The sequence below is a fragment of the Myripristis murdjan genome, chromosome 24 (genome assembly GCF_902150065.1).
Source record: "Myripristis murdjan chromosome 24, fMyrMur1.1, whole genome shotgun sequence".
Taxonomy (NCBI): Eukaryota; Metazoa; Chordata; class Actinopteri; order Holocentriformes; family Holocentridae; genus Myripristis; species Myripristis murdjan.
In genome coordinates, this window is record NC_044003.1 from 27,204,379 (window position 1) to 27,217,926 (window position 13,548).

Here is a 13,548-nt window from a genome sequence, read left to right on the forward strand (position 1 = left end):
TTTATGTCCCTTTTATTGCTGTAATTTCATTTCCATGCTTGTCATAATTTGCCTTTGGCGCAGTGCAAACAATAATCCATTTCTTTTTATTTCTGATAGGATTACAATGCGTTGCATGGTATCTGTTGTTTACAGAGTATGAGGGGAATTTGTGATGTGTTTTCCAGACAGGGAAAGTCAAGGAATTTGATAAATTGTCTTGAAATTTCTGGGACTATCAGTAAATTGTACAAACGGATCATTTTACAGGAATATGGCAAACTGTACTTGACAACTTATTGCATTAGATGGATTTCAGCCAAGCTTGAGTGGAAACCAGACTGTTCACATTTAGAAAAATGACAATCACAAACCAGAAATGAAGAAAGTTTTAAAACATGGAAGTAGAAGACTTAGTTGTAGGTTATATCAGCGCCACAAAAGGAACCCTGGCATTATCATTTCATTTGTTAGCATACTAAATCATTTTAAAATCTAAATAGTTTTAGAACTAGTCATACATTTTGTCATACATTGGGAATAAATTGTCCAATTGTCCATATGTTACATATATGAGTATATATACTGTATTGAAAGCAATGTATATTACTTCTAAGCTATATTTTGCCTTTTGATGTGCAGCTAAAAGTGTGGAGTCTAATTTCCTGTCTCACAAGCTGAGCTTTCCAACTGGGTCAGCAGGCATCGACATCAACAGATCTGACATCAGCCGTCTTCTCAAACAGGTGCAGCACCCCATACCCATACCTAACCAAACACCTACCTATACCTATACCTACATTATATACAGTTGGTGAGAAGTGAGAGTGAGAAGTTTGAAAATAGTATGAATTTGCAGCATCTATGCAAGGTGTACAAATTAAGACATATGCAATAATAAGTGTGAGCGTATTTTTAAAAATCTAAGTATGATATTTTATAGTTATTAATATCAGCTTATCTTTTATTTTTGCTCTCTGTGTCCAGATGCGATTGATGAATGACTTTCAGAAGGAGGTGACAACCTTCTGGATTCGTCACCCAGAAAAGTAAGTTGTTGTCTCTCACAGTAACTATCGGTGGAGCACCCCACAGGTTATAGAAAACAAAACAACCATTTTTCCATAACGTGAAGAGGGATGCACAGGCTTAGTACACTGAATTCTCTTTCCTCTTGCCCATATCCAGGTACATGGAGGAAGTTATAGAGAGCACCTTCTCCCTTTTGTCTTTGCACCCCGAACACAGTGGCACCTCACCAGGGACTGAGAAATCCTTGGAACCTGTCCACCTACTGGCCTTACTGGATGTTAAAGCTACCTGGTTTAAAAAGTGGATGGTGTGTATTACTAATAACCAAGTGTTTGTTTTTGTGCTGAATTCCTTATTTTTATTTTGTGGTGATGATATTGCTCAGTTATATCACCTCTGTTGCTCATACTCTCTTGTTTATTCATCTCTCATACATCACATATGCTCTGTCTTTTTCTGCACCTCTGCTCCCCTCCCTCTCTCAGCATGGTTACTATAGCAGGACTGTGGTTTTCAGACTCCTGGAGAGAAAATACAAGTCTTTGGTGAGTGATGGAGTCAACAATCAATAACTTGCTCACCACTGTCTTTGTAGTGCCAGACTTTGAAAAGTCTGGTGTCATAGGGAAACAGCCAAACAAACAAACAAACAAAACAAAAAAACAAAAAAAAAAAACAGCATCAAACTGTGTGTCAGGTGTGACATATAATCAAAATCCCTTGATTTTCTAAATATGAATTTTTGGTTGAAACACCCACCTTATAATTTTCTGCTTTGGGGACTAACAAAGGCGTCACTATTCATAAACTACAGAACTGATAATTCACTGTGTAAAGTAAGTGTTTTCCTGGGAACTATTTTCTGGTGGAAACAGGGGGGAAATAAAAGGTCAACAGTAGATGCAAACTAGAGTTGGTACACATCATCTAAAAGTTAGAAACCTAAAGATTGATTCGAAATGCAGAGCACTGTGTGAAGTGAGAGAGCAACAGTTTTTCATGTTTTTCATGTAAAATTTTCCAATCTATCACACACTGCAAGTACATTCATTGATCTCCAAGAGTATCTGAGTGTATGCTTCCTCTCTGCCGACCTCACAGCCATTTTAGCCTCTGGTTTGTCGTAAAATTAGGCTGTTTTAGATTATATTAGTTTATAGACAAGATGTACCGCTGACTTTATGTTGTTTTACAGGCTGGTAAAATCCACAGTTGATCAGCTTCTTTTACCACTACCCCTATATCCCACTGTCTTCCTGCCAAACTGATTTTTAGAGTGGACAGTAACCTCCAGAGGCTTGGCTGTGCGTCAAACTGGCTGATGCAATAGACTAACTAGAGAGCCAAAACGTCTAGCATTTGACCGGTGACTGCTGTTAATTTCCCACCCTCTATTCATGAATGTGTGTAATTTACACAGCCAGATCAGTCAGGTCAGCTTGGGTGTCTGGGACAACAGGGCACAGGAGCTCTAATGAGTTCCAGATTGAGATTAATGAGGAATTGATTCTGTAATCCTGACCCTCCTCTGAGCCTCTAGACCCTGTATCCTACTGACTTTAGAGAGGATTACAGGGAGTCATCCCTGCTGCTTTCTGAGTGGAAACTTCCACTAACTTTTCTGAAGGGCTGTAAGCTCTGAAGTCCTCTTGTGTTGCAGTGCAAAAATAAGCTTTTGCTTCTAGCCTAATCCTTTTTTTGGTTTTTTTATGTTTATTGTGATTGTTGTACTGTGTGCAATGATTGATGTACAAACCAAAACCAAAAATAAACCATTCATTCATTCATTCATTCATTCATTCAAATTCTCATGTTACAGCAGTATCAATAGAAACATAAAATAAAGTTAAGTAGAATAGAATAGATGCAGAAGTATATACAATAAAGACTAAATATATACAGGGTGACCCAAAAAAACGGGAACTTTTTAACAATCCAATAAAACCAAGAGTAATGGAAGAAAAATATTTTATTCATAGTAACTGAAACCTGAAAACATGCCATTTAAGAAACAATGATGGAATTTTCATTTTTTAAAAATTGTGCTGCCACTTGCTCATGTCTGCCAATACGCACTTCAAAAATTCCCGTTTTTTTGGGTCACCCTGTACAATAAAGACAATAAAGGCTAAATATATACAATAAAGACAATAAAGACTAAATATATACAATAAAGACTAAAAATATACAATAAGGACTAACCTAAGAATATGAGATATGAAATGTGAAAAATATACAGATGGTAATAAATATGAAATATACAGATGGTATTGAAGTATACAGATGGTTGTAATAGATAAAAAGAGAGTTAGCATGAAACCATGAAACCAAGAAACCAAATGGTAGAACCCGACGCCCGGCACTGGGATTCACGAACTATCAGACTTGATTCGGCCCCTTATGGAATCACCCCTTCCCCTCCAGTCAGTATGAATTCTGACTCACTTCAGCTTTAAAACTGTTGATTACATAGTTAAATGACATACGGCTACTACTGCTACTTATAATGATGATAATGAATCATTTTATTTGTATAGCCCCTTTCCAAAACAAAGTTAAAATGCTTTACAATGACCAAGCCTTAAAACACAGGACACTAAAAAAGAAAAGTAAAAAGTGATGACACGATTTGTAAAATGAAAGGTTTATGCTTTATAAAAACTATAAAAACACTATGAAACAATACATAAAGCGGAATGTATGTAAAATATGAGGTAATAGACAGGCAAAGAAAAGCCTATAAAAGTCTTTAAAAGCCTCTTTTACAATCAGGTTTCCAGTATCACAGATGTGTAATCCCAGTCCTCCAGTAACTTTTTTTGGTCATTTGATAGTGTTTAGTCATATTATGTTTAATTTCTTCCAGCAAATGAGAAATATTCTGCAACTAAGATGCATTGTTTTTCCCCCAGATTGTAGCAGCTGTTCAGCAGTGTGTTCATTACAGAGAGTGCTGTGAACATTTCTCAGACGAGACCGCTGATTTGAGCCAGTCAGCGGAGCAGCAGAACATCTGTAAGTGAAATACAGGATTTCACTGACTGACAGATATGTCTAATACCACTCATCTGTGATAAAAATAAATGGATTGCTGATGATGGAATAAAAAGTGAAGCCACCACGACCCAATATTGATACGCCCAAATTGTAACACTGTAACAAAAAGGCATTATGATCACAAAATCTATATTCTGTAGCTGTATCACCATATATGATTTCCCAATAAATTAGTCCCTTTTAGCCTCTATCGTTAGTGCTAGGGAGGGATCTATGTTATCAGTATTGAATGTGCTCATTGGCTGCTATATTAAACAATAATGTCATGTCATCAAGCTACCTCCTAATGTTGCTACCACGTGTGGATTTTTTTTCCCCACTCACTTTCAAACATTAAGAGTACATTTCCCATAAACCCCCTTGGTTCTTGTCCCCTTTCCACTAATGGAGCTTTCCACTGACTGTCAGATGTTCCTGTCTTTGAAACTGGAACTTTCCACCTCCCATGCTGAATGTGTCCCACTGCAGCAGCCATTGGACACCTGCGTGAAGATACAACAACATTGTGTTGTGTCATGTGGGTGTTTTGGCAAACTTGGAGCTTTAACATTTTCTCTGTAATTCCAACTTGGAGTTCCAACTTAAATGGTGTTCCTTGATGCCATGTGTAGGAAGTTGGGTTTATCGTAGTTCAGAGTTCAGTGGAAAGCTCCATAACTGGTGTCTTTTGGCTTCACTGAAGAGAATGCAGATGTTGGAAGTGATTTTTCCATCAACCTTTCTCTCCTTCCATCATCTGCCAGAAACTCTGAAACCTTTATCTCTGGTTATGGAAAAACAAGAGGAAGGCGGGGTGGGGAATGTCAGAACCAGGCTTATTGTATCTTATCTCCTGTAGGCCAGCTGGCTTCTCGAGGCTGAATATTTTGACCTTGTCTTGGATGAGTGGAGATATGCCAACTCCATGCCACTGATACACTCCTCAAAACGGACAAGGGCTGTCTGGGCTATTCTATAATTTCAACATATTTTACTGGCTTATTTTACTGGCAAGAGCTGAATTTCTGTCCTTTCTGCTTTCTCACAAATAAACATGTACATATTGTGTTATATAAGTGCTTTATGTGGCTGTAAACTGCAGGCCCTAACCAAATGATCACTGTTGTCCAGGCAGAGACTAACTTATCAGTGACTGTCTTATCATGTTGGAGAAAGCACAAAGTGGCAACGCATTTTTTTTTTTTTTCGCCCAATGTCAGTCTCATTGCATAAGAGTTCAAGAATGGCTTTTGGTATCCTGCAGCGACCTTGTGTTAGAAATGTATTCATATCTTTGTTTCGGTGCTCACATGAAAGCAAGAAATACTCTATGACCCTTAGCTACACTGAAGAAAAACAACAACTAGTGTGAGAGTAAACAATTCTTTTAAGATTCCTTTTTTTCATTCTATTGTGGATATTTTTACAACATTCAGGGAGCTGGTTTATTCACTTCAAACAAGCTGTTGAAAACATGCAAATTTGCCTTTCATTTTCTTGCCACTTTAAACACCGACAAATTCACTTTACAGCTGGATAGAAGCATAGCTATTTCTTCTGCCTTCTTCCTTCTGTTTCTTCCCTCTTCCTTCTGACCCCTTCTTACATGGAGAAACAAGGGGTTAACTTATGGAACAGCTGTGAGGTATTACAAAGATGTAGTACCCTTCACATATTTAAATTAAAAATAAGATGGTAAAAAATAAATACAAAACTGGACTATAAATGCAGTATTTGAAAAGTGTGGGACATTTGTTTTTGGTTTGTATTGTTTTGTATTATAAATAAATTATATAGTATAAATTTAGCAGGTATCAAAAGCTAGGATTTCAACCTACACCTTTTCAGTCACTGAAATATTGTTTATATCCATTGATCCTTGTGATAAATTTATTAATTATGTATTTATATGTGAATTAATTTTGTAAAATTGAATAGAAGGACCAAAATAATCTATTGCTACTATTGATATTTTATTTTTTCAAGTGAATGGCAAACAGTTTGTTGGGCAGGTCTCTTTTGCAAGAAAGTACTGGGTAGTAAAGAGAGATAAAGGGTCCTGCTGTGACACTGAAGTTTTTGTGTTGCTTCTGTTCCAGGCTCAGTCCAGAGGAGTGTTTACACAGCAAAAGAGCTTGAATATGCCTACTTCGTCCACTCACTGTGTATCCTGGGGAAGCTCCTCATCTACACCAATGGACGCAAGCTCTTCCCCATCAAAGTCAGACAATGCAAAGGTGCGGTGGTGACCTTTGTCCTGTGTATAGCTTCAAACATCTATTGCACAGAACTTGAAATGGTGTAGAATGGACTTTCCCATTCAAATCAACACAGCAGGCTGGTCAGAATAGTGGCATTTTTATGTGCATGGTGCCATTGCAAAGAACTGTCTGTTGTACCGAGTTAACTTCCATATTCCAATTGCTGATAACTGTTAACATTGATTACCACTTCTTGGCAAGCAGCCACAGCGCAACATATCTTCTCAGCTGTCAAGCTACTATGACACACCTTGCAGCTGACTGATGTGTTTTGTCACCATCGCAACTAACCACAATTGCCATTTCATGCTGTACCAGCCAAATGACGGCTGCAAACAGGTCAATGACCGCTCTACTCCATTCAGTTTCTGCGATCTATCTTATATGGAGCTCATTATATACATTGCTTATGTTTTCATGCAATTTTATTTGATTTATTACAAATTCTTCTCACTAATTGTGAAAAGTTTGACTGCAGTCACTGTCTAGTGCTGAATATATTGTCCTTTGCCAGGATGTGCAAGAATCAGGCAAGTTTTGTTCAGTGTACAAGGAATAATAAGTGACTTGCAGTGTAGTAGTGTAATGTATGTTTAATGTTTCCATTTATAATATGACACGGTCAATGTGAAAACACTGAAACAGGCTCCATTTAAGCAGAGCTCCTGGATGATATGACAAATTCCTCCGTCCCTGTTCTCCTTGCAGGACGTGATGTACTCTCTTCCTTCATGTCAGAATGGACTCCTCATCCTCACCATTCTCTCTTGTTATTTGCTGCTGGCTTGCTAATACCAATTATGTAGCTTGCAAGCTGTTGTCAAGCTGTTTTGTTGAATAGACCATTTTCACAGCAGCCATTTTGCCATGAATGGCAAGGTAAATGCAGGTGTTTCTAATGAATTCAATTGAGCTTCCATTTCACTTAAGTGCACTGGAGCCTCCCTGGTGAGACAGCATGCACAATACCAGGGCCCTGGCTCTGTTGTGCTGCATTAACATCCTCAGTTCAATACCTTTGTTGTCCTGGATGCGTAATTTATTTCACAGTCAGGTAAAAACCATTTAAAAACCTGAGAGACAACATGCAATCAAACAGTTATTTCAAACAAAGGCCATATGCAGTTTAGGCAATTTTCCTGACATCAGTCCATAACAAAAGATCTGAATAAGAGCGAGGGCTGATAATAGACCATATTAGTTATGCTGATTGACCAGGGTGATGGCATAAGACACAAAGGATGTCTTTGTCCTATTGGACTTAAGTGCTGGTAGTCTAAAGACAACCTGAGGATAGGAGCTCAAATTCAACCCATCATAGAGGATGAGCTGGAGTTGAAGATACTGTTAGCTTTCCTTACCACTTGTCCCTTAAAAAGGTCTGACAACTGGGCTTGTTTCACCCCGTGACCTCGCTGGCTACTTTGGCGATTTTATTAAGCCTGGATTTGTTCGCCACATTGAGATTTACAAACCAGGCTATAATAGAGCGGGTCAGCACAGACTGAATAAAACACATCCATCACCATCCAGTAATTAAAAAAGTTCATCTTCCCCAAGGAAAAAAGCCACTGCTGAACCTTTTGCAAATCAAGGATTCAGGGGATGATTTGGAAGCTTCTACTTGAAGATTTTCAAAGTTACACATAAAAAGTGCAGTTGCATTCATGTGCTTTGGGGTGCTTTGTTGCCACAAGGCTAGCTTTAGCAAGCAGGCGTGGCTTTTTCACTGTTTAAAAAAAAAATAATCATAGCAGTAACCAAAGCAAAGTGGTCAGGGCCCAAATGTGTCAAACATGACTTTTTTTTTTGACTGTTTTATGTTTTCAGCTGTGGCTAACTGAGATATTTTCCTATCACATTATTATCATTCACAGCAATTTTGAAAAGTCACAACTGGACCAATTTGTGTTAGGCTACATCTAGGATTGTGATTTCCCTGACTTCATTGTCTGAATTGGTGGGGCGTTCATGTCCACTCCCTGCTGGGAAACTGGAAAATATGATAAACCTGCAACCACTTGGACTGAGTATTATTATTCCATGTGTATTTCCAAAATACTGACCACTGTAAATTTTGTTGACTAAAACTATGACTAGAAGTCAACAATACTTTTGCCAGGATGAAAACATGATGAAAACTATACTTAAATTTGTAGACAAAATTCCTGACCTCAGTTTGGAGGGGAACAGATATATGGACAAAGTTACTTTTGATATGAAGCTCAGTGTAAAAACAAAAGGAAGATACAAAATAAAAGAATCTGTGATAGGGAATGTATGTCAATCTACTGTGTAGTTTTGATTACATTTGAAATGCTTAGTATAGCGGTTTAGTTGCATGAATATTATGCAACTCATAAATGTGATCAAGTTGTGCGTAACATCAGCGGAACGATTAACTAATAACTTCACCCCAGATAAAGTGACGTGAGGGTGAGTCTGACTGGCATGAACTCAAGTCAAAGTGGTTCCTGTCCCCTCCCTCTGTTCAAATGTACTCATTAACTGTCCTGTCTGCTACAACTTGTGACCGCTCCCATGAGTCCTGTGCCATGATGTCCTGCCCTCACTGCAGTTTAATTACTCTGTTGATAAAGTTGCATAATGGCATGAATGTTATGTGGACAGACAAAAGACTAACTTTCTATTGCTGTCCCTCCTTAAGACTATATTATTCCCTGTCACGTCTCTGTCTTGTCTGTCTCTTAGAGTGAGTCACTCTGATGAGCCATTTCGCTGAGGAAGTTAGAATGCTTGATAGCGCTCATAACCTCGTCCTTTGGGAGTGTAGGCCTGTTGATGAGCAACTCAAAGCCCACGGTCCACCGTCCTGACCAGCTTGTCACCCAGATGTGTCATAATATGTGCCAGCATCTGAACCAGTTTCACCAATACTGTGCTGGGCTTGTCCTGGTTGGACTATTGTCCAATTCCTCAAATATGTCACACTTATTTGGTGCAGGAAAAGTTTGTCATTGTTAATTTTGACAACCAAGTTTGATTTAGTTTTAGTCCTAGTCTTTTGATTAAAATCCATTCAAGTTTTAGTCACATTTTTGCCATTTAAATGTTGTTAGTTTAGTCTAGTTTTCCTCAGCAAATGCCATAGCAGCTGTAGTCCATGAAAACTACACTAGTTTTAAATAATTAAACGTTAAAAGTTTCAGTCTAATTCTACAGAATTTTTTAAAATTATATTATTTGTTTGTGATCTTTTTTGATTGCTGATTGCAGCTTCTTTTATTTCTTATGACTCAGCTTTTGTTATTATATGGTATATGTAAAATTGCATCATATATACTGTATAACCATATCAAAACAAATTTTGTCCCTGTGTCAGCTGTTTTTTCCTGCTCAGAAGCAGGCTGCAGGAAAGATATTTATTTTATTTTGGACTTTATTTGAACAGGGACAGTACACATTAATTAACATCTGCAACAGCTGTAAATGTGTCAGTGTTAGCCAAAGCTAATTTTCAATAGTCCCTAGGCCTTGATGTTAAATAGGCAAGAGCTAGAGGAAGAGAAGCCAAATTAGAAAGCACAAAAGCATGCAGATTAGTTAGTTAGTTAAAAACAAGATTCATCCGCAGATTCATCTAATGTTCAGCTAATTTTAGCCAGACACTTCTCTGTGGGTGAAATTGTCATTATATTTCATCATAGTTTTTGTCAGCAAAGGTTAATTAGTGTTTAGTTTTTGTCTCATTTGCATCCTGAGAAACAACAGAATACATTTTGTCATAGTTTTAGTCAACAAAGTTATTTCAACAAAATTTCTTCTAACCCCGACAAATTGTTAGTGACCCAGAATAGATAATGTAATGTTAGCATTATTATTAAATCACCAAAATTATCATGCTACTAAAATTTCAGAATTTCAGGATGAAAGTCAGATGTCTAGTAAATTCTTCATGCCGGTTTCCTCCATGTCATGGGTTCCAGGGGAACCCATGACATAACCAGTGATTTTGAGTGTTTGTCCGTTTACTACCCACATTTTACAATGCTACAAACCATTTTGAAAATCATGCAAGGGTACTAAAGATTTCACAAAATATTATCAACATCTCTCGATTTTCAAATTTCAATTTTTAAACGTGTTTAAACATTTTTAAACATGTTGGCTCATGTTCTGCTTCTGCACCTAACAAAGTCATGGCCATTCATAAACCACAGAACTGATCATTTGCTGTGTAACACAAACGCTTCCCTGTGGACTATTTTCCCTGGCGGACGGACTGCGTCACTCTGCCCCATTTCAAGTCATCCAAGCAGAACAGTGCTGCTGCTTTTAGGAAAACTAATCTGAACGACTTTATTACAGTGATGGAATACTGGTGTGAAGAAAATTTGAAGTCTCTGAAAGTTCATTTTCATATTGTAGTGCATGAATGGAAACCAATAGCTGGATAAAAGGGAGGAAAATGATATCGGAGTTCTAAAATATGACTGCTTGCTTTGGGAAAAGATTAGCAGAAATGTGAAGACTATATATTTTGTAGATACAAACATTCAAAATGACTGCTATGGTCTTCCTTACCAGGCATCCCTCCTTAAACCTGTCTGCCCCACACTGAGTAACTACGCTGATTTCCTCATTTATCATCTTCCTGTCTGTTTCAGATCCCGTCAGCCTGACAGACCTGGTTGTCACCCTGATTAACATCATGTGCCAACACCCTAAACCCCCACAGAGCGACACCTCACACATAGGTGAGGCTGTACACACACATACACACACCTTCTGTCAAGCCTCTCATTAGCATGATAAATTATGAGGGAAAAATTCTCAAGACTTAACAGAACCACTTTGTGTGGATTTTTTTTTTTTTTTTTTTTTGTAGTTTAATTGCCTGAACACTCATACTGTTATCTGTGAGGAAGTTTCAGCTTGCAGCCTGAACGGGCAGAAGGTGGGACAGACAGACAGAGAGCTCACCCACCCACCCCCACCCCCACACTGAGGCGTAGCAGAATTCCTCACAACCATATATTTTATCTCTTAACCTTGTACTGTACCACGCCATGCAGCGTCATGGCTGACTCCTCTAAGAACTTGCTTTATGGTTTTATCTCTTTATTTTCATGAATGCTGTCACAACAAAAAAAATCTGCCAGCGGGTCAACCGTGTCCCTTCACATTTACTGCTTTGTCTGGATGTTACAAGGATGTTGCGATGAGCAAGTTAGAGACTCACATTAATCTTTTAGTTGTATTAGTCTTGGGGGGTAAGGTTTCTCAATTTAAAGCTGTTCAAGGAAAGATTTTGAGCTAAACACACCCAAAAATACACATCAGTATAAATTACAGATTAGGGCTGCAACAGAGAATAGTGACCCATCTCTACTAATTGAGAGAGCAACCTGTACCCTCCCACTCCTCTTTTTTTTTTTTTTTTTGCCACTTTGGGTTGCCAAAGTACAGAGTTGTGAAGAGCAGCTAAAAGGATAGTTAAACCTTCTTTGAGTGTATTAAGGCAGTTATTTAGCTGGGGGGAGTGTTAGCTGGGGGGAAGTCCACCTCAATGGCAGGAGGCTAACAGTTAGCATTTGGAGCATCCAGCCAGTATCCAGCACTCAGTAACAATGAGAGGAAGATAGCACCACTGCTGTCCTACATAATAGCGAGGGGGGAGTGTCATGATATCACATTTTTCAAAATTGGTGAGCTATCCCTTTAAAGGAAAATTACACCCTAAAGCACACTAACACTGTTTAAAACAACACACATGAATGACACTGAAACCTGACAGCTAACACTTTACACAGATTTAATGCCATTTTAGCGATGTTTTAGTGTCAACTATTGATGTCAGTGGATTTTTGGGCTAGTTAGCCGCAGAATAACAAGAATACTGCATCAGTCATCATTAATGCCAAGTGTAACACAGCTGAGTCATTAGAAGATGCCATCCAGAGAGAAATGTGCGTGTTACTGCATGTATACAGAGGATGTAATGTGCCGTGTTGTTGCGTCCAGACTCTCTGTCACCCAGCGGCCTGGTGATGGAGCTGCTGTGGACACTGTGTGAGAGGACAGAGTGCACCGCGCCATGCCTCCATCAGACCCCTGTCATCCAGACACTGCTGGCTCCAGTTATAGCTCTGCTCAGTGGACAGCAGGTCAATATACACTCTCTCTTACACACACACACACACACACACACACACACACACATACACACAACAGTGGAAAACCTGCAGTGATCAGAGTTTCTTCAGTTGTTGTCATTGGCTCCAGTTGACCACCATTTATGAAAACAAAATATTTTTTTTCCTCAGTATTGTGGCTGTTGCAGTTAGGGTCATCTCTCTTCATCATTTTTGGCATTCATTCTGATCTCTTTCTGAAGCAGTTTCGGTGTTGTGTGTGTTTTCTCTTGGTGGTCCACAGGCCAGACTAAAGTCTCCTGGAGCAACGCTGACTCTCATAGCTGATGCTCTGGCTCGCATTGCTAACACCGACAGAGGCTTAGCCCTCTTCTTATATCAGCAGAATCTACTATTAGCCCATGGTGAAAGGTATGTTAATGTGTGTGTTTGTGTGTATTTCTGTGTGTCTCACTCACAGTGAGAGTGCAAGTCAAGGTGTTGAGTTTCAAAGTGTTTTTGATGATTATGAATACATTACATTTTTGACTTGGCTTCCAGTCCAGTTTCCAGTGTAAGATTTAATTTGCATGTCAAATCCTCCTCGCTTTGCACAGACAGATTAGAAGCAGGATATTATTTGTTTGTCAGGCATGGGAAATACTCCTTTCACCCTCTCCAATCTAGCCTGCAGTCAAGCCCCATTACAGCAGAATGCTCTGCATCTTAAAACAAGAGCCTTTTGTCAAAGGGTGAAGATACCCCCATTCACACAATGGACCTAAGGTACTTTTGTATTATGCTGTCACTGGTTGGGATCCAGAGCCTGACCTGCTGATTTTTGCAATACATTGAATTAGATGGAGCCCAGCTGTAGTGGCAATTAGACTGTTCACCTCTGTTCTGATGCAAAACACCATTAACAAACCAGGAAGGACAAGCACAGTTAGGTTATGGGAGCACTCTGACCTGGTTATGGGAAGTTACGGGAACTTTTATACAGATGCACTTTGAAATTTTTCTTTGGAAGCTTTTGATAAGGTGAACAGCCAGTATTGTAAGCAAAGCAAATATAAAATAAGGCTGCATGATACAGTCCTCATTGTTGGGCAATATTGATGTTACAGTCACGCTTTGATTTTGGC

General features: G+C 38.7%; 1 protein-coding gene across 1 annotated transcript in view; it reads left to right on the plus strand.

Moving 5' to 3' along the window:
• The window catches only part of tbc1d32 (TBC1 domain family, member 32), a 108,858-nt gene that overhangs the window by 12,226 nt on the left and 83,084 nt on the right, over positions 1-13,548 (plus strand). Inside the window, exons 8-16 of the mRNA XM_030047443.1 lie at positions 622-725; positions 967-1,028; positions 1,168-1,318; positions 1,497-1,556; positions 3,924-4,026; positions 6,147-6,284; positions 10,937-11,026; positions 12,294-12,436; positions 12,708-12,835. Coding sequence (XP_029903303.1) covers positions 622-725; positions 967-1,028; positions 1,168-1,318; positions 1,497-1,556; positions 3,924-4,026; positions 6,147-6,284; positions 10,937-11,026; positions 12,294-12,436; positions 12,708-12,835 — 979 coding nt within the window. The remainder of the gene's footprint in view (positions 1-621; positions 726-966; positions 1,029-1,167; positions 1,319-1,496; positions 1,557-3,923; positions 4,027-6,146; positions 6,285-10,936; positions 11,027-12,293; positions 12,437-12,707; positions 12,836-13,548) is intronic.